The sequence below is a fragment of the Condylura cristata genome, unplaced genomic scaffold (assembly GCF_000260355.1).
Source record: "Condylura cristata isolate star-nosed mole 26May11 unplaced genomic scaffold, ConCri1.0 scaffold00006, whole genome shotgun sequence".
NCBI classification, from domain to species: domain Eukaryota; kingdom Metazoa; phylum Chordata; class Mammalia; order Eulipotyphla; family Talpidae; genus Condylura; species Condylura cristata.
In genome coordinates this window covers 36,270,116-36,297,214 of record NW_004567107.1, presented here as the reverse complement: position 1 = coordinate 36,297,214, position 27,099 = coordinate 36,270,116, and the positions used below count along the sequence as shown (strand labels likewise).

The 27,099-nt window shown below is 38.8% G+C and overlaps 1 protein-coding gene across 1 annotated transcript in view; it reads left to right on the top strand.

The window, feature by feature from the left end:
- Positions 1-27,099, top strand: part of GDA (guanine deaminase) — a 74,203-nt gene that overhangs the window by 16,707 nt on the left and 30,397 nt on the right. Inside the window, exons 2-4 of the mRNA XM_004677571.2 lie at positions 15,859-15,947; positions 22,867-23,038; positions 26,480-26,567. Coding sequence (XP_004677628.1) covers positions 15,859-15,947; positions 22,867-23,038; positions 26,480-26,567 — 349 coding nt within the window. The remainder of the gene's footprint in view (positions 1-15,858; positions 15,948-22,866; positions 23,039-26,479; positions 26,568-27,099) is intronic.

The window sequence follows — 27,099 nt, the reverse complement described above, 5'->3', positions numbered from 1 at the left end:
GTCACCTCCGGGGCAGGCGGGAATCGAACTCATGTGGAAGTGGCTTTAGCTTCTCAGTGCTGTGCTTTAACCCGCTGCGCCACCAGGGAGGGCCGGATTTTTGTGAATTGTTTTTAAAGGAGATTTCCTAAATTGAATAATGAAAGAAAATATGTTGGTGTGTAAGTTGGGATATGAGAGCTAGAGAAGGGATTCTGTTACTCAGGATTGTGTGTGTTCATGAATTAGTAACCTTGATGTGTCCTTGTCATCTGTAGATGATTCTCTTCTTTTCTCGTGGGAGCTAGGAACATTGGGGGCCACTCTGTGTTTTCTCTGCATTGATTGCTCACTCTGCCTCTTTCAGCCTAGAGTGTCTTTAAAACAACCCCCATGGTACTTTCCTGTGTCCTGTAATGACTACCTAAAAAGTTTTATGCAGCACACAGTTATTTTGTGACTGGAAGACCTTCAAAGGATTTCTCTCACCTTATTTCAGAAAGTAGAGGTCACTGATTTTATGGAATATTTGCTCTACTCCACACATTCTTCTGAGCACACTTGTATTATGTTATTACATTGGCAACAGCTTAAGGAGGAAGGTAGTATTTTTTTTCCCCTCATTTTATGGGTGATCAAATCAAAGTTCATTGAGATTAAATAATGAGTTTTTTTTTCCCCCTCAGCATTAAAAGGATTTAATCTTTCCAAATGACTTTCCTGGTCAGATACGAAGGAAAGATAAGGGCTGGCCAAGCCTCAAAAGTTGCTAATGTTACACAGTTGATAAATATCAGAAATGGGATTTTAAAAACACAATTAAAAGAAATGCATGCATATGATTTTCATCAAAGTGCATAAAAGATAAGGAGTCCCCTTCCTGTTCCCTAGTTAAGTTGTTGCCCCTTCCAGTAGGCAACTATGGTGCCAGTTTCTTATGCATTTTTCTAGAGACAGTGAGAGTAGGCTTATCAGACCTTCTTATCACCAGTGAGGGTTCCTGGGCTTTGCAAAGGATAGAAATCCAACTCGAGCCCCAGATAGGCAAAGTGAAAGTAGGAAACAGCTTACTGGAGGAAAAAGTTAGTGACGAAGCTAGCAGGACCCACCACAGACAGAGCAGCCACAGGTTTTTGATTTTTGTGTTTTTTTCCTGCCCTTGCTAGTAAGCTGCTTCTCAAAGAAAGGATGGAATATTCATGGTATTTCTAAGAAAGGGAGTACCCAGGGTGGAGACTTCCCAGAATCTGCCTGCTGCACCTTTTCCGCCCTGATTTAGAAATCTTAGCTCACATAGTTGTGTTACTGACCTTGTTAGAGCGTTATAGTGAGCTTACAGGTTAGGAGGGAGAGAAAGGTGAAAAAAGGAAGGTGAGAAGCTACCCAGCCGCCAGAGGAGGGGAAGAAACCCTCCTCTCCCCGGCTTGCCAACCATAACACAAGGCATCCTGTGAAGACTGCAGAGCCAGGGAGCTGCTGACCCTTCTGTATAGATGGCAGAGAAAGACCCTGTTCATTTTCCTGTCAATAGTGCACAAAACATAAAAGTGAATATACATTTTCTCACTATTTTAATGTCTATGTATTTTATGTATTCTTTTCCCCACAAATGGTAGTATATGGAATGCAAAGGCATTGTTTAATGCTTTGCTTTAAAAATGAGCTAATGCTTTGCTTTAAAAATCAAAATTTAAAAATTAATTTTTAAAAAAATATGGATAATTTATCTCAGACATCCCTTCATGTCAGTCCGTAAAGATTTGCGTTGTTTTTCCACTCTCCCATCATTATCCCAGCTGATGAACATGTGCATGATTTCAGCTGTATTGCTATTGCAAACCACACAGTGTTAGGATGTGAACTCATGGACTCTCTCCTGATTGCTTCTTCTTTGCCAACTTTTCTCTTTTGCTTTCTGCTGAGCAGTGTTCTGTATATTCTGGAAGTGAAACGTAGACAGATATTTTAAAGCAGTGAGTGACATGTTACCAGTGCTCTGTTGTTACAAGGTAAACTGTTGGCTGTGGGGAGGAGGGTTTAGATACAGATGAACTTGGCCGAAAAGCCATTCTTTTTTCAAACAATTAACAGTAGTCCCCATTTCCTTTTTTAGCAAGGAGGCAGTGTGATCCCATAATTCTTCCCCTGCCCCCTCTCCTCACTGCAGCTACAGCATGACCTCCCCTGCAACCTTCACTGTCTGATAGGACCTGAGCCTTGCCTTCCTCCAAGCCTCAGTTTCCATGCTTCCTATTTGCTTTGGTTTTCATTGGAAAATAGCAATCATAAAACCAGAAAGAACATGTCTTGATTTTTTCAGTCCATGCTTAGTACTTGTCATTCGTCACCTCATTTAGTCCTAACAATAATTTATTGTACAGACTTAGAAAGGTTAAATAACTAGTCCAAAGATTTTCAGATAGTACAAGCAGGGCTGGAATGAAATTCCAGGTGTTCAGAGTTTCCAAGTCTGTGCTCTAAGTAAAGCCTCAAATAATGCTTCCTTTGGTTTTTCAGAAGGATCATCACAGCTCCTTATATTGGAGTAGGGTGAGGATTAGGCTGAGGCTGGAGTTAGGGCTCATCTTAGGATCCAGTTTGCTTTGGGTTTGCAGGCTCTTGGGTGTTGGCGGTTGGGGCATGAATTCAGCCCAGCCCAGGCTCTCTACATTCTTATTACCAGTTGATACGTTTCTGGCTGCTCTCATCCGTGTAGACTCTAAATCAGTCACACTCTCCAGACTTTGTCAGCAACGCCCTCTGTTTTGAAATTCCCTTCCTCTCTTTTTCCTACTTATGATTCGTTTCTTTCCCCATCTTTTCTGCAAACACTTGTTTGATTGTTTTTGTGTTTAGCACTGTTTGGTACCCTCAATACCAAGGTCCAATAGCAAAACTGTCTTCTGAGGAGGATATGCTTCAATAAGCAGAGGCAGAAACCCTAGCTCTAAATTCTTATGCAGTCAGTTAAATACTTGTATTAACACCCGATGTCTATTTACCAAATTAGCATAAATGTAATGACATAGAACAGTACACATTGTTTTGCTTATACTTTTGGGTGTCAAAAATGAGCGAAAATCAAGGTATTGACAATCCTAGCCCTTCTGGAATGTGTCAGGGAGAATCTGCTTTCTTGCTTTTTCTACGTTTAGGGTTCTATTCCTTGCATACTAATTCCTAAACCCTCCTTCCATCTTCAAGTTCAGAAGGACAGTGTATTGGGTCAGTAGTTATATTGCTTTCTACTTTTATATTACATTTTATGTCTCTTTCTACTAAGAACACTGTGATTACATTTAGAGGTCACCCTGTATTCTAAAATAATGTCTCAGTATCAACACCCTTAACTTAGTTACACCTACAAACTCTCTTTTGCTACCTCACATCATTTCTCTAATATTGCAGTATACCTCAGTTTTCAGATCAAAGTGGATTCCATTTGTTGCCACATGATAAGCTATCCCAAAACTTAGTGACTTAATACAGGAATTTATAATCTGTAAAGTTCCTGTGGAGCCAGAATTTAGGGACCATTTTGCTGAGTGGCTCAGGTGTCATATCTCTCACAAGTTTCCATAAATCAAGATGTTGGCCAGCACTGTAGTCATCTAAGATCTTGATTGGAGCCGAACCACTGTCAAGGCCCATGCCTGTTCACATGACTAGAAGCAGGTGCTTCCAGTTATTGGTAACCATTCTTGGTGTCTCCACGCAGAAACTTTCCCCAGAACTGCTTGAATGGTTTCATGGCATGACTGGAAGCTTTCCCCAGAATTATAATCCAAGAGCCAAAAGGCCAAGTGAAAGCTATTTTTTTAATGAACTATCCTAAGAAGGCACATAGTATTATGAACCCTTTGTTCCAAGCACATCACTAATTTTGGCCCACCTCAAGGTTGGAAGAAGCTAGAGCCTACCTTTTAAAGAGAAATATTGAAGAATTTGTGGACATGACTTACAGCCCCACTTGGATGTTTGAAATATGAGCTATAGATGGAGCCTCTCTCTCATCCTGTGAAGAAATTAACTTGTGTGGCAATGTCTCTGACAGATGGTCAGCCAGCCTCTGCTCAACTCTGCCAGGGGGTTCACTATGGCACTGTGTGCACTTGGCGCTATGAGGGGTTCACTCCAGTGTGAGTCAGTGAATTCTATTTATATCCACTTTTAATTGTTAGAAGCTTCTTCTATTTATGAAATTGAACCAATGTGCCATCTAGTCCATTACTGCAACTTTTTCTGCTGTGCTAAACTGGCATTTTTAGGTGACATCTTTCCCATTGTTGCAACAATGGTAATCATCTTGACAGCTTTCTTTTTCAGAGGAAATACTGTCAGTTTCATTCAGAATTCCCTCTTATGTTTTTTATTTTGGAGCTTTCCCACATTTTGGTCACCTTCCTATAAAAACATTTCGACTTAGTTAATCCCTCTATAGCTGAAGATCAGCTCCTAGCTGAAAGGACACATAGGCAGCCCTCACTTTGTTCAGTAGTATAGGACTGAAAATTAATGATCATGAAAGCTGAAATCATGCCAAGGGATCTTAATAATCAATGCAAAATATTATGATCACTCTGAGACATTTAAACGCTTTTATTATAAAACCATGCTGTTGAGAATGGCGTGTTTTAAAAAGACTGCCAACAGCAGGTGCTAGAGAGGATGCAGAGAAAGAGGGGTCCTGTCATACTGTTGGCAATTGGGGACTTAAACTGGTGCAGTCTCTGTGGAATGCAATCTGGATTTACCTTAAAAACAACAACAACATGGGCTCTCCCTGGTGTTAAGGCACTGCATTATGAAGCACCACTGCAGCACCAGTTCAATCCCTGGCCAGGGAGCTGACCCACATGGCATGGCTGACCTCTCCTAACCCACCTGCTGCTCCCCTCTTCAGTATATTTCAGTAGATCTGTCTGTTCTGCTCCCCACTCACCCACCACACCTCTGGCCTGTACCCCAGTTCTGTAAGCATAAATAAATAAATAAATCTTAAAAAAAAAAAGACAACAACTAAAAAACACATCTCTACAGTATATAGTCACTAATGGTTAATAGACCAGAGTAGCTGGCATAGACGAGGCATGGTTCTGGGGGACTGGCATTTTTTAGCTAAACCGCAGTATCTGAAATCTACGTGAATAAGAACTATGCTTAGCAAGAGCTGCTTGTATTTCTAAAAATTTGAAGTTAGTTAGACTACATACACTCTGACTATTCTCCACACTGCTTGTTTTCACTCAATTCCTTGCTCTTATCAAGTCTCACAAATATTGACCTTGGGCGTTTGAATTTTTCTTATGTAAGAATGTCTAATTTCACTTACATTTTTAGTAAGCTTCATCTTGTCAGTCTTAGCTTATAACTCTCTTTTAAAAACATACTTGTGGCCCTCCCTGGTGGCGCAGCGGGTTAAAGCACAGCACTGAGAAGCTAAAGCCACTTCAGCATGAGTTCGATTCCCACCTGCCCCGGAGGTGACCACATGGTGTGGCAGACTTCTCCTGACCCCCTCCCCCCCGCTGCTACCCTCAGCAGTGTACTTCATCGATCTGCCTGTTCTGTTCCTCACTCTGTCTCTGGTGAAGCTTCTCACCGCCCCTGAGCCTCTGGCCTGTACCCCAGTTCTGTATGCACAAATAAATAAATCTTTTTATAAAAAAAACATACTTGTTATGCTATCTAGGGAACAAGCTGTCCCTTGCAAATTGCTGTCCTTTTCACATCTAAGCCATTAATAAGAACATGGGACAGATCAGCGATAAGTCTGGAGCTCTCCAAGCATACTTCCTTCATCCTGTCAATCAGCTGTTTCTACAGTAGGAATCTACCAACAATGTGAATTTCTCCAGCTCTGCTGTCATCATCATGCCTTTTCCAAGTTTAGGCAACAAAGTTAACTGTCTGGTGCCATCATATGCCTTTCTGAGGCCAAAGCCCACCGTGTCAGCACTGTCTGATGCAGCCCGCCTAAGATGCCACTCTGTTTTACTGTGCCACAACTTAGCACTACCTATAATACCTTGGGCTTACAGAGAATGTATACAATTCATGGAGTATTTCATGTATCTGCATTTTAACCTCTTCATAGGTTGGAAAGGAGAAGTAGCCGATATTACTACCATATTATCTAAAAACTCAGAAAGTGGTAAAACATTTTCCCTGCTCACAGGGCTAGTAAATAGCAGATTTTTGTTTCTGTATAAGTCTAGTGTAATTTTTACTATTTCAAACTTTCAAAATGAGTTGACTATAGACAATACAAAAAAGAAGATTTCTGCAGTGCTTTCTTTTGTTGATTTATTAAACCAGTGTCCCCTCCTCTGTGGCCTTATATTAGTTTGTTAGGACTTAAAACAAAACATCACAATAGAAATGGCATAAGCACAGAATTTGATTGTTTCTCAGTTCTGGAGTTTTGATGTCTGCGATCAAGAATGAACCCTGTTCAGTGATGTTTCTTCCTGAGGACTGTGAGGGAAGGATCTGTTCTAGTTCTCTCTACGGTGTGTTGATGACTGTCTTCTCTCAGTGGCTTTTTATACAGTCTCCCTACTGTGTGTGTGTCTAAATTTCCCCCTTTAATTGGTCATATTGGATTGGAGCCCACGCTAATGACCTCTTTAACTTGACCTCTATGAAGACCTCATCTCTCAATATAGTCATATTCTAAGGTACTGGAAGTGAGGACTGGAATGTCTGAATTTTGGGGAGACACAATTCAACCTACACTGGCCTCTAAAGCAGATTTTGTGTAAAAAGAAAAAAAGATCAAATCAACTTGTGTAGCCAGCACTAACATTCCTGATACCTACTGTCTTCATGTCTCTTTAGAGGGAAACTTTGTGGTCAGTTGCTATCACCTTTCAATTTTCAAAAGAGACAGTATGTTTCCTAAATTCATCCTCAGTTGTCCACTTGCAGAATTTAGTCTCCAATGATGTCTTTAGTTAGGCAGCTGCTGAAATTATTAACCTGTTCAATGATTGCAAGATTGCAAGATGTCAGTTACCTTTGGCTCTGAGATTTGTGGTGAATTTGACTCAATGCTTGGAGGTAATTAGATATCTACCTAAGCAGTTTCCTTATTCCACAAAGAACAGCAGGAAGGGGTTCTGAGTTTAGGAAACAACAATTTGTGTCTCGAGGCATTCATGAACTATCAGGTGCATTCAAAGGCTTTATATGGCTTCATTTGAGATATCACTGGTGTTGGGGTCCTATAATCATTACTCTGTAGCCTTCTGTTTTCTCACCACCTTCACCCTTCCTGTAGTTTTTGATCTTGGTCGTTTGGGAGTGCCACAGATTACAAATGTGAGCACTTCATTCGGGTTTTAATATTAATGATATGGGTTTTAATGTTTTTTAATACACTTATTGAGAGCAGATAATTACTTTTAGTTTTACTCATTTCTTTTTTTTTTCATATGCAAAAGATTATATCCGTGGAGTATGTAATGAAGACATGATGAACTGTTTTTCTGAGTGCCCCATAAGCCTTCCCCATGTCATTTCCTTCCCTTCTCACCATTATCCTAAATTTTATGTTTATTATGTCCTAGCTTTCCTTATACTTTACTAAATACTGGTATTCACAAATATACAATTTATATGTTGCAGTTAAAAAATCATTGTCTCATTTTTTTTACTTTTGAAAATTTTTATTTTTAAATCACTGCAAAATTATTAAAATGTATAATAGTACAAATAATTCTACATCACCTTTACCCAGGTTCCCCAGAGTTAATGTTTTACCACATTTGCTTCACCGTTCTCCACTCTCTCTATTCTCCATGTGTATAGATATAGAATTATATAGGCAAATAAACAACTTTTTTTTTAACATATTGGAAGTAAATTATAAACATGCTGTTCCAGTCTAAATACTTAAATGTGCATTTCCTAAAAAAAAAAAAAAAAAAAATCCAGGATGCTATCTTATATGATCACATACAATCCTCTGGACCAGGAATTTAACAAATATGATTCTACCATCTAGTCGAACTCTCCCCATTGACCCAATAATATCTGTGTGAGCATTTCCCTGGCTCAGGCTAGGAGCCCCTCCAGAATCCCAAGATCTATTTATTTGTCATGTTTCTTTAGCTGCTTGCTGTTTGGAACAGGTCTTAGATCTTTCATATCCTGGATAATAGTTTTCAAAAATTCAGGACAGATAAATAAATAAACAAAATAAATAACTATATAATATGTTTCCTCCTTCCTAATGCATCCTCATTATTAGAATCAGAGCATATGGATTTGGGTGGGGATATCACAGAACTGATGCTGTGTTCTGGTCAGTATATCAGGAATCACATAATTTTGGATCTTGATGTTAACCTTGATCACTTGGCTAAGATAGCACGAAGTCCTAAAATATAAAGTTACTATTTTTCTCTGTAAGATAAATGTTGTGGGAGGTACTTTGAAATGATATAAATAACCTGTTTCTCAACAAGTTTTCACCCACTGGTTTTAACATTCACTGGTTATTTTTACATGTATCATTTATTATAATGGTGGTTGCCAAATGTTCATTTTCTAATTCTATCATTCCTTCTACATATATTAGTTGGTATTCTACTGTAAGAAAAACTCTCCCTTATTCATTCTTTCATGCAATCATTCATTTATTTGTGTGGACTCATGGAGTCCTGTTTTATTCACTATATTTTTAAAAGATTTATTTATGTATGCATACAGAACTGCAGTACAGGCCAGAGGTGCAGAGGCAGGGAGAGAATTCACCAGCGACAGAGTGGGGAGCAGAACAGGCAGATCGAGGAGATACACTGCTGAGGGGAGCAATGGGTAGGTCAGAAGAGGTCTGCCACATCTTGTGGGTCACCTAGGGGTTGGGGATCGAACTCTCACTGAAGCAGCTGCGACTCGCTTGTAGTGCTGTGTCCTAACCCATTGTTCCATCAGGAAGGGCCATGTTTTATTCATCATTTATTTTGATATCAAATTAACCTATAGTTGGCTCCTCTGTAGTTGAGCAGGAGCTCCTCAATATGGTGATTGTGTGGTTTATTTTTTTAATCACTTTCTAACTATATTTTTAGTTGTTTCTTACATTTTGATCCAAAATTTTATTCCACATTTATTTCAATTTATCTTGTACTTTCTTTGTTCAAGCCCTGGGTTATTCTCTTAGTGAAGAATGCTATATAGAAACAAAAATCTGAGCAATAGGGCACTGATTATCTAGATATATATATATATATATATATATATATATATCAAAATGAACTTGACATCAAAATATATATTATATATGAATATATGTGGACATAAAAACACACACACACACACACATATAGTAAATATATATCCATATCCTTGAGTTTGATACCAGTACCTCCTGTTCCTTCTAGCCTTTCCCCCTTTCCCCCTTCTGAGAAGCCTCCCTCTCATCCACAATATATTTATGCACTTGCTTTTCATGCCCATATAGAATAGGTCTCCTGGTCCTGGGGCTCTCTGTTTAGCCATGTTACTGCCCACTCACCCTCCCTCTACTCTCCAGCTCCAGTGACTTTGCCTGTTTAGCCTTCTCAGCCTTGACAACATCTTTAGTCCCAAATGCCTCTGACTTCCTGACTACGCCGGGACCATCAACCTGGACTATACTATAGGAAAGAAAGGAAAAATATAAAGAAGAAAGGGGAGGGTTGGTATGAGGTGCCTTTTTTTATCTTTGTATGAAAGGCTATTGAATGGCCCTCATTGTGGAGGTTGACAGTGATTCAGAACTGCACTTACCACCTACCAGCTATGAAATTAATCTCAGATAAGGTGTTTAATATCCCTGTGCCTCAGTTTTCTCATTTGTAAAATGGGGCTAGTAATTGTACCTACTTTATAAGGTTCTTTTAAGGTTTAAATGAGTTAATCCATCTGAAGTGTGGAGAACAGTGTTGGGCACACAGTAAGAACATTAAATCTGATGATGATGATGATATAAGTAGACATCCCATTGTTTTGGGAGAGGCTGCTTTATTTTTTTAAGAAAAAATCCTAAACAACACTGAGTCATTCATGATGTCTTCTGTGGGGATCAGAAGAATTACTGAAGTCATTTTTTTATCTACCCAAAGGCATGTTTTCTACAGGTAAATGGAACTTTGTAAGGCAGGAAGAATCTATGTTCTTCTAAGAGTACTTTATTAGGACGTGGAGTTAAAGAAAAAAATTGTTTAAATTATTGTCAACTAAAACTAATTATAAGTTAAGGTAAAGCTTCCTAGAAATGCTAGTGTAAGTCACTGGGATGGTTTTGAATTACACAATCTTAATTCATGTGCACATTTTGGAAGCATCAAAGGTTGACAAAATGTGGCCCAGGGCTTCCCTGCTGGTCTTGGCATTAAGTCTCAAGTATCACTGCTGGCTGTGGCCTGAGTTCCATCCTCTGACCCACATGGCAGAGCAGACCTCTCCTGTCTCACCCGCTGCTCCCTTCAGCAGTGTGTTTCAGAAGATCTACCTATTCTGCTCCCTGGTGAATCTCACCATTCACACCTCTGGCCTACACCCTTCTATAAATAAATAAATAAACAAATGGATCAATCAATCTTAAAGAAAAAGCAGTGTAGCCCACAGGAAAATTCTTGCCAGCTGCCTGTGGCAGGAATTTACTATGGTTTTCACATTCTTAAATAGCCAAAGCAAAGCAAAGCAAAGCAAAGCAAAAACAACCAGAATATTTCATGACAGTGAAAATTATATAAAATGCTTTTATTGGAAAAATAGCAATGTCCATTTGTCTATAGATTGTTTATGGCTGCTTTTGCTCTACAATGTTGGAGCTTAAGAGTGTTCCAGAGACATTATGATTGCAAAACCTAAAATATTTGCTACATGATCCTTTACAGAAGTTTTGCTGACTCTTGATTTGTATAATTAGAGAAGTCATAGAGTCTGTAGGAATCTCTGGGAAGAGGAATCAAGTCCAGCAGACACTCCTATCCTGCAACCTTGAATAAGTCATATGATATTGTCTGTTTTCTCATATGAAATGAAAATAAAGGATGTAAAGTTCTGAGTTCCTTATGCTTCTAGTTGCACCCTCTGCAACATGATACTCAGTACCTTCATGAGCTGACAGTTCTTTTTCTTTTTGTCTTGTTTTGTTTTTCTCAAGCACTCCCCACCTTTCTCTTCCGTTAATCTGTTTGATATGGATTGAACAAATATGACAATTTTCTTCTCTGACCTTCACACCCCACACTTTATCTCATCCATATACCTGTCCCATTGCTTATACTCACATTTTTAGGAAGTTTCAAAATCTTCAGGTCTCATTTTTTTTTTTTAAGATTTATCTATTTATGCTTACAGAACTGGGTATGGCCAGGGGTGTGGTGGATAAGAGGATTCACCAGAGACAGATAGGGAGCAGAACAGGCAGATCTATTGAAATACACTGCTGAGGGAACAGTGGGTGGGTCAGAAGAGGTCTGCCACGATATGTGGGTCAGCTCCCTGGCTGAGAATCAAACTTGTGCTGCAGTGGCTTGGGAGAGCTCCACAATGCAATACTTTAACCCGTTGCACCACCAGGAGAGCCCAGTCTTCACTTTTTTTATCTGATTTTATCTCTCACTTGGTAATTCAGAGTGGATTTTGGGTAATAGGTCATGATCAGGTAATGTTACCTGATTCTGTTGGATGACTGAGCTTTTTCACATCAGCCCGAAGAGCATTTTACTCTGTTCCATAGCAACAAGCCTCTTGCCCAAATTCGACAGCTGGTGTTTGAATCCTCTGTCTTGTGGAAATATTTTTTTTCATTAGCTGACAGTATTACGCATTTGCTTTTGGCTTTATTATTCCTGACATTTTCATTATTGCTCATTCTATATAGTCCCTGTCTCGAGTAAAAAAGCACTTGGAATTGTTTGCTTAGCAGAAGGGATGTTATTTCTTCATCTGGAAAACAAGGGGTTCCTGCTAGCTGGCACCATCTATGAATTCACGATTTCATGAAATTGGGTCTTAACGACTTCTGTCTGTGCTTGAACAGCCCACCCAGACTCCAGCCTATGAAGAAGACAGTGGGCTATAGCAGGTAGTATTCATTAGGTGATGAATGACTGAATAAGCGAATGACTGTACATAAGTCCCAGAAGCCTCAGGATGAAAGAGCCATTGCCCCATAAAGAACACATCAATGACATTTTGTAATTTCACAACTGTTGTCTCCAAAGATATTTTCAGAAATGTCCCCTAGAAATAAATCTCAAAGTGAACTCATGACCTCAAAGCCCCTAGCTAGCACTTCTATTTGATTTCCTATTAACTTTCTAGTTCTTGTATTATATCCCCACTGGCTTCAAAAAATAACAGACATATTATTTTATTTTAATTTAATTTAAATGTGCATGTGAGGGCCCTTATTCCCTCTGCCTAGAATACTTTCCCAAATGAGCAAGTGGTTCACTGCTTCCTTCATGCAAACCTGTGCTCAAACATCTTTTCAAGAAACCATCACAATCCACATTTTATCTAACTCATACACCTTGCTTTATTTTTTGTCGTAGCACTTATCATTAGACTTATATTCATCTATGGATTTATTTTCTCCAGAGCCTATAATAGTGCCTCTCATAGGAGTGAGAAGGGAAGGGGGCCCTCAGATAGTAATTATCCAATGAATACACAAATAAGAGCAAGAAAAGAATCTACTTTTTGTGCACGTAAGTTCTCTCTAGCCCAGTGTGCCAATGTTATTTAAAGTTAACTATTTAATATGTTGTGTAGCTTTTTTTACTTCTTGCCTCTGTTTCTGTCATTATTTATCCTTTTTAGCCCATTATTATTTAGCCCAACCATAGGCTATCTGAGGACATGCTATATTTATATATTTTTTCCTTCCCACTTTCACATACATTATAAATGGAATTAACTAATTCAGTTTTTGTTAGAAGAAAATATATTTTAGCAAATTTGAACTGAAAAAGTATAAGAAATGTAGTTGTTACAGGTCAAGAACTTATCCAAGATGTGGCCATGATATAAAGCTGGTGAACTTTGTTCAGGAACAAATTGCTGTGCATGAGTTTACAAAAATAAATGGTCATCTTACTTTTATGAAAGATGTTATATTTCTACTTGATGGCACAGTTCTGAACCATGAACTTCACTAACGTGTTGCTAAGACTTCTAGAATAATTGGCTTATTGGGTTTTCCCACCTCTCCAGAATAAATCTTGATGATTTTTATTTTCCTCAAAAATGTTTATTTCAAATATATTATCAAACGTGTGAATATAATTCTTTACATATAATTTATTTATTTGTGACTTTGATGGCAAAGCAGTTTCTGAGATACATTGATGAACTGCTTTATTGCTTTTGTTTAACTTTGTATCTGCTCTGAGATTTATTGATTTGAATATATTTTTCAAACAATCAAATCACTTTTCCATATTTGTAGGAATTACATCTTCCTCTTCTGATGAAAATGCCAGTTTTTGAAATAAGTATATATCATTGAATTAAAGTCAATATTTGTTTTATTTTATTTTCAGTTCTGCAAATTATTTTTCCTACAGTATATTGCCTTGCTTCTAAAACTTAGATACACTTATTTTTCTAGGTTTTTCTTTACAGTTTGATGTAGTATTTATTTCACAATAATGCACTTAAAAATTAAACAGGAGTGGACCCTCCCTGGTGGCATAACGGGTTAGGATGCAGCACTGCAGCTGGTGCAGCCGCTTCAATCCCCCACCCCAGCGGTGACCCACATGGCGCGCAGAACTCTCCTGGCCCGCTGCTCCCCTCAGCAGTGTCCTTAGTCGATCTGCCTGTTCTGCTCCCCACTCTGTCTCTGGTGAAGCCTCTCACCACCCCTACAACCCTGGCTTGTGCCCCAGTTCTGTATGCATACATAAATAAATCTTAAAAACAACAACAACAACAAAATAAAACAAAGGTACTCATTTAAAAAAAAATAAACAGGAGTTTTATGCACATGGATTTCATTTGCCTCATCTTCTCTTGCTTTCCAATCCATTTTTATAGAGGAAGCAATCAAACTGCACTTAAAAGAATCAACAATAGATATAAAATATTTAGCATTTAACATTTTCTGAACTTTGCCACTTTCTTCACCCTACTGATATTTAAACCCCCACATAGCCTATGAGTTATGTGCTGGTGTTACCTCAGTTTACTGGTGGGGAGACTTCACTGATAGAGAGTAAAAGAACTAAACCAGCTTTCCCACCTGTTGCCCATGGGCTTCAGACCTCACATGTCCTTGATACAAGAAATCACAGTTAGTGTTTTAAATTCAGTATCAGAAGAGTAGAGCAGAATTCTTTAAAGTAGAACATCAATATAGTTCATACTAAGATTTAATTGTTGGACAATTGTCGGAGACCAGCTCCAACTATTGAGGTGTCTGGAGGCAGGACAGGCAGGACCCTAAGGTGGGAAGGCGTCAGCGAGTAGAGATTCCTAAAAAAGGGGAAAAAGGGAAAAAAAGGGGGAAAGGGGAAAGGAAGACATGGGAGTTGGAGTTGGGTGCATGTCTTCCTGCTCTGCCTTCAGCAGAGGTTTATTTTATACATTACGAGCAAGCAGTGAGATGACATCAGCACACGAACTGGGCTGAGAGATTACAATCATCTTTGTTTTTCCTAAGAACAGTTTGGGGTTGTTTTGACCCTAGCTTGAGATTACAACATTCTAAAATCAATCAAGGTAAAAAACAGGTGCATAAGTGCACAAAATCTATGACTAATATTACTATAGTGGAGATCAACTAATATAGAAGTCCCTTAAACCTTATCTACTACTTAATGGGTTTGTTTTTCTGCCTTAATCATCCTGGGAGACAGAAGAGGAAATTCCTTGCTAATCAAATCTCTGAATAGGAGACATAGGTGGATTTCTTTATCTAAAGACTACATAGAATCCTGAAAAACTAGCCAGAAGACTTTTGTGGATTCCTTTAAGGTGTAGCAGGTGGAAAACTTGATTAGTTTAAAAAACAAGCAAACTGGATGAATTTCCACATCTAAAGGCCAAACAATAGGAAGTTTGAGTAATTCTTTAAAAAGCTGAATAGAAGGCTAGGTGAGATAATAGAATGATAAGATTTGGGTTATCCTCCATCCGGCAGTGAGAGAGACTTTGCAAAAACAGCCCTTTTGCTTTTATTTATCAGTCAGTAGTCAAGTCACTTGACTTCAGGGGAATTTTTTCACCCTGGTGCAGTGCTTGCTTGTCAAGGCAGGCAGGCCTTGTGTGGCTGAGGCAATCCAATTGTAAGCTGAAAGTTGCTCAGAATATTTTGATATTACGGTTATACAAAAAAGGGAGGTCATAACATAAGTTAGCGTGGAAAGTCTGATTTTTCAGAGCAATTCCCCTCCATCCGGACCGTGTCTGACGACAGAGGTTGCATAGCTCGTGTCAGACAATTATTATGCACAGTTATATTCAGTGTTAATAAATTTGCCCCAAGATATTCGCCTACTGCACTCTGGACTAGGGTTTTATTCATCTGCGATGAGATGTACTTTCTGTAAATTAGTGTGTCCTTTAATTATTTCCAAGGTGGGGGTAAAATAGATATCGATTAGTCATTTTTCATACCCTGCTACTTCAATGATATTTTGGTATCTTATTTGTATCTATAGAATAGCTGAAAAGGAGACATTTCATAAGGTTTACTTCTTTGGGCAACCAAGGCAAACTCCTGTCTTTTTGCCTCTAAACTCAATCCCATTTGGTAATAAATAACTTTTAAAATGAACTCGACGACAATATAGTTACTTTTAAAAAATGAAGTTATTTAATGACAGCAAATGACTGGTTCATTAATTTGTGATTCCTTTCTTTCGTTTAAAGATAGTGTTTTTAGAAGAAGCTTCTCAACAAGAAAAGCTGGCCAAAGAATGGTGCTTCAAACCATGTGAGATAAGAGAACTGAGCCACCAGTAAGTGATAACCAACTTCTCCCCTTTTTCGCGATGCTGTTGACTAGCCTCAAATGACAGAAAAACTGCCTTGAGAGACAGGGGATTTTACATTATTACTATTGTTGTTGTTATTATTATTCATTACTATTATTAATAAGAGGTGAGGAGGGTATAAAAGTAATTTTATTATTATTAATATAGTAAGAGATGAGAACAGAAAGTTGAAGGATGGAAACAGAATTAGATCTTTCATCCTTCATTGATTTCCTTTGCTTAAGAAGTAGGATCTGGACCCTCCCAGGTGGCCAGGGAGTTAGGATGTGGCACTACAAGCTGGCTGCAGCTGCTTCAGTGAGAGTTCAATCCCTGCCCAGGAGGTGATCCACATGGCACTGCAGACTTCTCCTGACCTTCCCACTGCTCCCCTCAGCAGTGGATCTTGTCAATCTGCCTGTTCTGCTCCCTGCTCTTGCTCTATCTCTGGTGAACCTTTTCACTGCCCCTGCACCTCTGGCCTATACCCCAGTTCTGTATGTATAAATAAATAAATCTTAAAAAATAAAAAAGAAGTAGGATCTGGAGGTGAACTCACAAGGGCTTTCAGCCCAGGAGAACACAGAGCGTAGACAACTGTACAGAGGTTAGAGGATCCTGTCTCTAAAAGTATGATTGAGTTGTGATTTAATGTTCCAACTACTTGTCAGAATTTTAAAAAAGATTTTATTTCTTTGTTTTTGCAAAGAAGAACTAAGATGTAGACCAGAGGTGTGGGGGTAAAAGTATTCACCAGAGACAGAGTGGGGAGCAGAAAAATCAGATTTACTGAAATGCACTAAGTAAGGGAGAGACAGGGATGTTTTGCTGTGCCATGTGGGTCAGCTCCCTGGCTGGGGATTGCACTCAACTCTAAAAGTGATAGAGCCAAAACTTACCTCTAGGCCAGTATGGAGGCCCGGTGACACAATTTTTAATAATTGTACAAAGTGTGTCTGTTTCCTATGATTGCTCACTCTTTTCATAGTCCAACTGATACAACTGATATGTCTTACAGAAGACATAGATATAGTATCTATGATCTATGACATACATAGACATATATGTCTTTTTTTTTTTAATTGACAAACTATCTAGTTTCCGGTTTAGTTTGTTTCCAAAGTAAAAAAAATAATAATTTTCATTCTAAAAACTATATTTATTACTTTTAGTACTTGACTTACAGTAGTGTAGTAACAACACTGAAGTAGTTTAACAGGATGGCTTCCAGGCAAAGGGGAGGTTCTGGGTTCCCTGCCCCACCCAAAAGGAGGGTGGAGCTGAGCAGAGAAGAGAAGAATCTGGACAAGAGACTGAAGAGGAAGAAAGAAGGATGGAGAGTCAGAAGGAGACCTGAGGGAGGCCCAGGGAGCAGAGACATGTGAAGAAGCAGCTCTTGTTTCTTGGTCCTGGACTGGGTGAAATAGATGTGGGTGAGAGACCCGTGGGGAGGTTGGCTATGGCAGCGTTTATCTTGATTTTACTTTTGTTCTTTTCCTCCCAGACTTGTCTGGCCATTGTCTATGGGTCCCCTCCAGAAGGTGCTTTAACCTTGTGGAGGGCTTTCAGGCCTTGCTTTGGACCAGTCCCTTTTGGGTGGACTTTTACCCATGAGGAGATGGGTAACTTTGGGTGTTTGATTTAGAAGCTACTTTTTTTGTCTTTTCTGTATTGCACACTAGTTGTATTAAAGTTCCTTTCCATTAAAGGTCTTACTTGTTTTGTCTTGATTCAGCAAATGGCAGAACCCATTTAAAGTGGGGGTTCAGGGGTTTCCCCTCTCCCTGCCCTGTAACAATAGGAGTTTGATCCCTTCGCTTGAACCCTTACTGTGGCTTTGAGACTGTTAGCCACTTCCTTCTGTGAGATTGTCTCCTAAGCTGTTAGCAAAAGGAATGCCCTAGGTGACTGTGGACACCCTGTCTAATGCAGTGGTCCTGTAAACTAGGTCACCCTTAGACTCGTAGTCAGAGGGCTAGCCATGGTCCAGAGAGGGGGTGACTGGTTATAAGGTTGCTGTGCATTTATACTTCTTCCTCTTGCTTCCTAACTTCTCCTTACTCCTTTTTTTTTTTTAATAGACTTGGGAACATGTGGGCAATGGGTACATTTATCTCTATAGTGAAATCCAAAAGGCATGGAGATAATTCCAGTCATTTCTGCCATTATTGTCTGCTTTGTGTTCTAGGTTTCATGGGAAAAGTTACTGAGGAACAGTTGACATCAGCTGCTTGGGTGACTTGGTGAAAGGGGATTAGAAGTTTTGGGAGGGGGTGAAAGGGGGATGGGAGAGGTAGAAGCAGCTTTTGGAGTTAATCACACCAGTCATAAGGGATTCCAAGAGACCTTAAGCCCTACAAAGGGGAAGTGGTTAGGTGAAAGAATACAAGGTAGACATTGGTGGAAGACTGACGCATTTGAAGAAAAATCATATTTAAAATGCATCTGAAGAAAAATCATCTCAATCATATTTAGATGCAGTTGAATTTCTCTAAGTCGAGATTAAAATATCACAGAAGATGCTATTTCTGACAGTCTGTTTAACAGACTTAGTACATCTCCAGGTCTATCTCAGCATGATGTGAGTTTTTTTTTAGAAAATGAAATTTACAATCGGTGCCCTCTGAGCAGTGCTTAGGTAGGAGTGGGATCTAACTGTGAGATCATGGACTACTGACAGATTGACAGGGCCAGGATGGTGGGGAGGGAAGAGCATTCTACCCTCATTCTTCTGCAGGGCAGGCTGATGGGCTTCGCGAGGCATCCTGCACACTAAGCAATGCAGGCCTTTGTATTAGTCATGTGTTTTCATGGCGAAGCTTTTATTAACGTTGTCCATTTGTTAAGAGGTGGTGGATGATTTAATAAGTGTACCTGTGGACATACTGTTCTTCCTGAGATGCTGTTGTAGTCTGCGGGCTTGAAATGTGAAAGTGGTGGGTTTTATTTGGGAAAAGTTGAGGTTTTCTAAGCAATTATGATAGTAAAATGAAAAAGAAGAAAGCTAAAAACAGGAGAAAGGAGAGCTTTTTCACTTCTTTCTGCCTCTAAGCCCCATTTCTACAGTGTTTGCAGCTTGAGTTTTGATGACTACAACTTAACTGTGAGCTAGACCTTGAGTAAAGAACTCAGTTCTAATCCTGGCTGGGCCACTAGTGAATAGAATGTGAAAACCAGGCTGAATATCCTGAGCTCCCTTTTATTGTCAGTAAATGAGTTGTTGAGCACATTGACCTCTAATCTATATGCAGCTTGCACAGTCCAATTCTGTAATTAAATCCTGGACTATCACCGTATCATACAAGCAGTCACCTTATATGACTGTTTCTGCTAGTAAGCATTTCACAATCATCCCTAGGAAGGATGGCTAGCTTTTCTGGAGAAAAGTTACATGATGCAGTTAATCTTTGCTCTTCTGTTTCCTCTGAAAACATTGTACCCTCAATTATCTCCTTAACTTCTTTCACCTCTGCTACCTTAAGAACATGCTGGAGACTCTCCTCCATGGAAAATAAAAGTGACTTTCTCTTTCTCTTCACATTACCATTCTAACTTTCACTACCATATAATGTCAAAGGGAGCCCTCTGTTTGCTCAGGGCTTTGTCTACCACCTGTCTTTCATGTTCATGACTTCTCAGCAGCACTTGGAATGGAACTAAAATATACTGGAGGCTCAGTCAGTACTTATATAATGAGTCCATGTGAAATTGATGTCTCCCCACTATTGCTGAAAAGTGAGAGCTCTCAGAGTCCTTTTGAGATCACTCATTTCAGCCTTGACTCTTGAAATTTCTGACACTGATTGCACCTGACTCCTTTGTAAAACCCTCCCTACACTCTGTCCTTCGCCCCCTCTGCTCCTGTGCGCTTCCTGACGGTGACACTGCCTAGACCTTCTTCAGTCTTATTCCCTAAGTGGAAGCCACTGCTCAACGTTTGGCTTTTCTTTATTCACAGAAATCTCTGGCACCCCCAACTTTTAGAGTTACCTATATAGGGAGACAGACACTCAGATCCAAATCCCATCTGTAATTCTTGTGATATCCCACATTCCAATTGCTTTTTTAAACACTTTGACTCCAGCCTTCCTGTGACATTAGTCTTCCCTCAAGAGGGAATTCCTACTAAATTCCCTGTGCTTACATTTATAGCTCTATATGCTCAAAAGTTCACCGTGACTTGTTTCTTTCCTGTGTTCCCTAGAGCTAATAGATGTTCAAATTCTTTCTCTTGTATTTATTTTTGCCCTCCCTTTCTGTTCCCATCACCAAAATTTTTTATTCAGAAATCTCAAGGCTGGGAGGACAAAGGATCTGTCATGCCCTTTGCTCTCAGCTATAGCTCTAAACCTGATTAATACATCACAGTTCTCCAAAGCAAATAAAAACTAAAGAAGCTAGTATCTTCATGGCCCCCTTCTTTTTGGCTACAGAATAACAAATGCATGTAAATTCACTAAAGTATCTATGATTCTTCTAAAAACACTTTTTTAAAAAATAATATAACATTTTATTTTTACCATTTTGTACATTTTTTTTATCTCAATTGTAATCCCCGTGGGTTTCCCATCACCGAGTCACCTGTGTGCCTTCACCATAGTCCAGTGAATTTCCCTCCCCCACTGTTTTTGATGCCATTCCCCACTCCACCCCCGCAAAATGTCTCTGGTATATGGTTATTCATTATTTTTGTTATTTTCTTGCCTGGTCCATTATACTCCTGCTATGACATTATACTCCTGCTATGAGTGAAACCATCCGGTATTTTTCTTTCTCTTTCTGGCTTATCTCACTAAGCATGATCTTTTCCAGCTCCATCCAAGTTGCTGTTTCTCTTTTTTGGTTCCATTGTATATATGTACCACATTTTTTTAATCCAGTCATCAACTTTTGGGCATTTGGGCTGCTTCCATGTTTTTCCAATTGTAAATAAAGCAGCAATAAACATGGGAGTGCAAGGTATCTTTTTCACTCAGTGAAAAACACTTTTTTTTTAGAAAATGCAAATCTTTGATATATAATTTGATAAATGTGCACACACACATACACACACCCCTATAGACTCAACATACCAATCAACATTCTTATCAGACTAGAAATTTCCCTCATATCTCCACCTCTCCAGGGTGCTCTCTAGTCCCTCAGGGGCAGCCACTGCCTGATATTTATCACATAGGTTACTTCTTGTGTTTTTGTATGTTATATAAATGAAGTAATTCATATGTATATTTTTGGTCTGGATTTTTCCATTCAACCCTGTTTTTGAGATTCATCCACATCGTTCTGTTTAATCTGAATTTTATTCTTTTTTTTTGTTGGCAAATAGCATTTCATTGTATCAATATTCCATAGGTTGCTTATCTTTTTTCCTTTGGCGAATATTTGATTTGTTTCTGTTTGAGACTAGTATTTAGTTTGAGACTAGTATTTAGTGTTTAGGGTGGGCCAGGAGAGATCTGCTGTGCCATGTGGGTAGCTCCTTAGCCAGGGGTTAAACTGGTCTTTATCCCCACGCTAACTACTGAATGACAGTTTTTTTAAATCTCTATAAATTTCCTGATTCTCATTTTTCTCTTCTATGAAGGAAACTAACAACACTGCCTTTTAGGCTTGTTGTGAATACTGAATCAGCACAATTAAATACTTTAGTGTTATCCACTATCTCAGCACTGTTCTCCTACAGCCTGCCCCAATTCTCACAACAGCTCTACATGCTGGTATTACCTCCATTTTACAGAAGGGGAAACTGAATCATGTGAGGTGATGTAGCATGGGGACTGTGCCACAGCGGGATTGGAATGGAGCCTGAATTCATCTAGATGTTCTGAGCTTAGAATATATTCATATCCTGTTATAAACTACATCTCACAAATAAGCTGCACATGACATGCTGTGCCCAGGGCCAGTCCATGCACATCTTGAGTAAACATTGCCTGCTCTCACCATCATCACTACCATTCCTCATTTTAATATTTATTTTATTTATTTATGCATAGAGGAACTGGAATGTAGGCCAGTGGTTGAGGGGATGAGAGGATTCACCAGAGACAAGTGTGGGACAAGCAGAACAGTCAGATTGACTGAAATACACCGCTGAGGGTTTCAGTGGGCAGGACAGGAGAGCTCTGCTGTGCCATATGGATCACTCCCTGGCCAGGGGTTGAATTCATGCTGCAGTAGTATGAGATCCATGTGACAAAGTAAGGTATTTATAGATACTGACAGTTTTACTTGTCCTCCTTTTATGCGATATACAATACCAATTTGAATTGGTAATGTAACGGACTCTGTTATGCCAAGTTTTGAGTTCAAGCTTCTTACGCATATAAAAATATACTTAATATTAACTCAGGGAGATGGTAGTAACAGTGCCTGCTATCCCTTCACACACACATGTTTGGATGAGATGAAGTACTAGACAGCAGTGAACTGAATTTGTTCTTTAGAAAAACTTCCAGTGAGCCAAGGTCTAGATGACCATTGTATCTAAAATTGCAGCCTCTCTGTTTCTCATCTGCCATGAGTAGTAACACGTGTATAGTTGTTCAGCCCAGCTCGAGGAGTGTGAAGGCCTCCCTTTTCATCTTTTTCCCTATCCTCAGTGGTGAGAACAAGTCACAGGATAAAATCATGGCGTTACTCATTTCTTGTGCAACAACCACTTTGCTTTTTCTCAACACTGTACCTCACACCGGCCATTCCAACTTAGAAGCTGTGTCTTTCCAGTAGACATTTATTCGTGTTTATTTCCTGATCTCTAAATATTAGAAGTTACAGTCATCTAATTGCATCAGCTCTAAACCTGTGTGGGGTGAACAATTAAATCATTGTTAAAAGAAAATGTGATTTAATGATATGGAAAATTTAATGTTATTAAATTCTTTTCCTCTTATTTAATTTCCAGTGAGTTCTTCATGCCTGGGCTGGTTGATACTCACATCCATGCCCCTCAGTATTTATTTGCTGGAAGTAATGTGGATCTACCGCTTCTGGAGTGGCTGAACAAGTACACTTTTCCCACAGAGCACAGGTTTCGGAGCATCAACTTTGCGGAAGAAGTGTATACAAGAGTTGTTGTAAGTATCCTGCTTGCAAGTGTTGTCTTTTATCCTTTTACCCATAGAGACATCTACTTCTTTGAGAAGACTTAAACTATAAAATATAGGCAGTTAAGTTTAGGATGTACTATTTTTTACTTCTTTCCAATTCAGTGAATTTGTGACCACCTCACCTAGTATAGCTTGTTGCTAGCAAGGCAAGAATCTATTACTTTCTTTTGCTTTTTATATTTTATTTTACTGAATGTCAGTTCAGTGGACATGTGCATTCTACTTCTGTCAACCTATATGCTGTTATTGGGATGATATGAAATAGCTGCCAACCCGATGGAAAGTTCCTTAATGCATGTTACCCATCTATAAAAAACAGCTAATGGTATCAATTTCATAGGGTTGTTATGATAATCAAGCAAATTAGAATCTGTGAGTTTCTTACAGTAGTGCCTGACAGATGGTAAAAATATCTCTGTGTTTTCTTGAAAAGCCATCCAGGAGAATTTAAAAGTAAAATTTCAAATTACGGTCAGAAGGATATCACATTGTGTTGGTAACTTTACAAGGCAAGACAGTAGATTGACCCACATTGCAAGACATGTGAAGCTGTGAAGAGCATGTACATCACTAGAGGGAGCAATGGAGCTAGTTCAGTGAAGCTTGGCTGTGGTTTGTGCCAAAGATGTATTATCAACAAACACTTTGAAAATGTCCTTTTCCACTCTTTCAAGAAAATGAATTCTCTTTACACCAAACCTTAGCCTGACCCACTTAACAACCAGTATCAACTTTCTGTAGTTAAGAATTAAAGCTGAAAATACTTTATCTGTCTACTTCCTCTTGCCATTCAACGTGCTTATCTGCAGTTGGCCTTGTTGGATATTCCAGAAGGTGTTGGCTCTGTGATGGTGACAATGTAACAGGTGTCAAAAAGCGACCAAGCCAATCTGCCAGTTTCATTGGTCTTACATCATTTAGTCTTAAAGAGTAAAAGCACGTGCTAACATTTATTCACTTGCCTCAATTATAAATACATTGTAATTGTGGATGCTACATTTTTAGCATGCATCCACATGACACCAGAAAAAAATGAGGACTAAAGCTGTGTATGAAGTTGCCAGTGCATTGTGTCAATGAATTGTGTTAACTAGACTAACCCATTCTATTCTCAAAATTTATTATATCTCACATTATTCAAAAACAAAGTCGGATATTTCTTAAAGTTACATAGTATACAGTAGAAGAAAATGAGTCGGGAACTCATGGCAAAGGAACAAAAAAGGGGAGGAAAAATAAAATAAAACTGAAAGGTGAATGTTTGTATTAGGAATTCATGTTCTTGTTAGTTTGCTGCAAAATTGGCTTTAAGTTTACAGCAACTGATCCAGAAATGGAAATCAATTCTGTAATTTACTCCATGTGTGCAATTAAAAACAAAAAAATTATTAAGATAAAGCATATCTTTCCCCATACTGATTTTCTTTAAAAAAGAAAATATCCCAACAATACTAGACTAACTGTATAGATACTGTTATCAGAATATAGATGATCAAGGGGCTATAATGTCAGATACCAGTATTTTATTATTAGATAGTTAGCTATCAAGACTTCTCTATTCTTCAAACAATATCCCATAAATACTATTTCTTATATCAGAGGCTTGTTTATCTTGATGCTAATGAATACAAAATAGATTTGTTTCTTGACAAGTATTTGTGTGCATCATCCTATGTTTCTGATTATGAACATAGTACATATCCTAAATTTGGATAAGTCAAAGTTATGGTTGAAACCTGTTTAAGAATTGAAAGAAATATAAACTGGTCCAGCCTCTATGGTTTCTCAAAAGTGAAAATAGATATATCATGTAATCCAGCAATTCTACTCCTAGGTATCCAGCCAAAGAAGGCAAAGATAGTAGTTAGAAAGGACCTAGTAGTTGGAGAGGATGCATGTACTTCTTTGTCCATTGCTGGTTGTAGTTACAATAGCCACATTTTAGAAACAACCTAACTGCCCCAAATCAGATGAGTAGATAAGGAAGATGTGGTAGAGGTACATAGTGGGATACTACTCAGCTATTAAAAAAAAAAAAGATGAAATCCTGACATTTGCAACATAGAACTGGGAAGCATTATACTAAGTGAAATATGTTAGAAGGAAAAAGACAAATACTAAATGATTTCACTCATTTTGAAATTCAAACAAACAAAACAAAGAACAGGCAAAGCTAAACTAAAACAAACCCTAGAAATATTACTGTAGAATTGAGGCTACCAGAGATGGAAGGTGGAGAGTGGGGAGCATGGTGGGGTGAAGACCAGGGACTATGATGGAGGATTCAAAGTCAGAATTGCTTCTCACTCTATAGATTGCTTGTTTCCTAGAGAGTTTCTTTAGATTCTTTCTCTTCCTCTCTCCTTGATAGCAGTTTTCCTCCAGGGCCTGCCGAACTTTGCGCTTACATTCATATTGATGAGTGTTGCTCTAAGATGTTGACTGGAAGCTCTGGGCTGGGGTTGGACTTACTAGCTAATGAACAGTGTCAAAGAGGAGCAGTGATGCAGGGGACAGCCTTTTCAGTGGCTTCCAAGCGTCACTGTGAAGGAATCGTTCTTCTAAAGCCTTGCATCTAGAAACAAATACGTCAGTCCTGCCAGAAGTGGTGGGCGCAGTACATGTGACATTCTGGGCAAGAGGGCTGAGGGCACCAGGGTACAGTCACATTTCCTTTTTTTTTTCAGCCTGTGCCTCACCTTGAGCTTTTGGCTCGTACCAAAATGTTATTTGGTTTCTACAAAGGTGGGAGCAGGTTAAGGGTAGTTGGTTGATTTCAACAGGAAGGAAAAGATCCCAATCAAGGTTTAACCATCTGTACACAGGCTTTCAGCCAATTCCTTGTTAACAACCTTTTGATTCTCTTTTATTAAGTTGATTCCAGGTTCTCATGCAAGAAGATGTTGAAATGTTCCATTTTCTCTTGTCTCCTCTCATGTTCTTCTTGTGGGCTAATAAATAGATTTTGTGTTCCTTTGCTGTTATTTTAGTAGAAATTTTCTAAGAAGGTGTATATATATGAGACCAGTCTGCTAGGTTGAACTATAAGCCTGACTGACTAATTTTACTTTGTAAGAGGTAGAAAGAGCTCATTTATTTCCCCCAGATGCGATAAAGTTTGGCTATCCTTAAAGAATTCTAAAAATAAGGATTAATTAACATCACATTTTATGAGTTCTGTAACATTGTGTGAATCTAGGAAATCAAAAGTATCCACTTCTCCTCCAGTAAATGCTTTTGAGGATATAAATAGTTTTGCCATTTACCTTAAATGTATTTCATATCAAGACGGTATAACTTTAAATAAAAACATTTTAAAATTAAAAAGAAGATTTCTATTTTCATCTGTATTTGCCATGTGACTTTTCTGGGCACACACGATTCATGGTTTTTGCGATTTATTTTTAGAGGAGAACGCTAAAGAATGGAACAACCACAGCTTGCTACTTTGGAACAATTCACACTGACTCATCTCTGCTCCTTGCGGAAATTACAGGTGAGGAGATGAAAGCCTGATTTATGGGTACATCAAGCAAAGAACACCAGACTGAGCGTGGCCGTGACTTACACTAGGAGTGAGCCTACCTTTGATTTGCTAAAATTTGAGCATTGCATTTCTCACAAGTAACTAAGTGTCTCTGTATCTCAGTGTTCCTTGAATGCTTTCTATTGTGGCAATGATGTGATTCCATACTTAAGGTTTTTGGTTTCAGAACGATGTGTGTGGCTTTGAACTTTGTATATTAATTTAGAACTTTTAGGAACAGCTAATTTTAGTTGTGGCAACAATTTATAATAATCAACAGACATCTTGGATGTTGACTAGATGCAGGATACTGTGCTAGATGCTGAGAACACAATGAAACAGAACATAGTCCCTGTCCTTGGGGAGGCAAGGAGGCAAGCAGAATTAACTGATCACTAACTATACATGTTGACTAATAACTTTAGGAGCAGGTTTTTTAAAGATGTATTTATCTATGCATATAAGAACTGGAGTATAAGCCAGAGGTGTCTGTGTGTGTGTG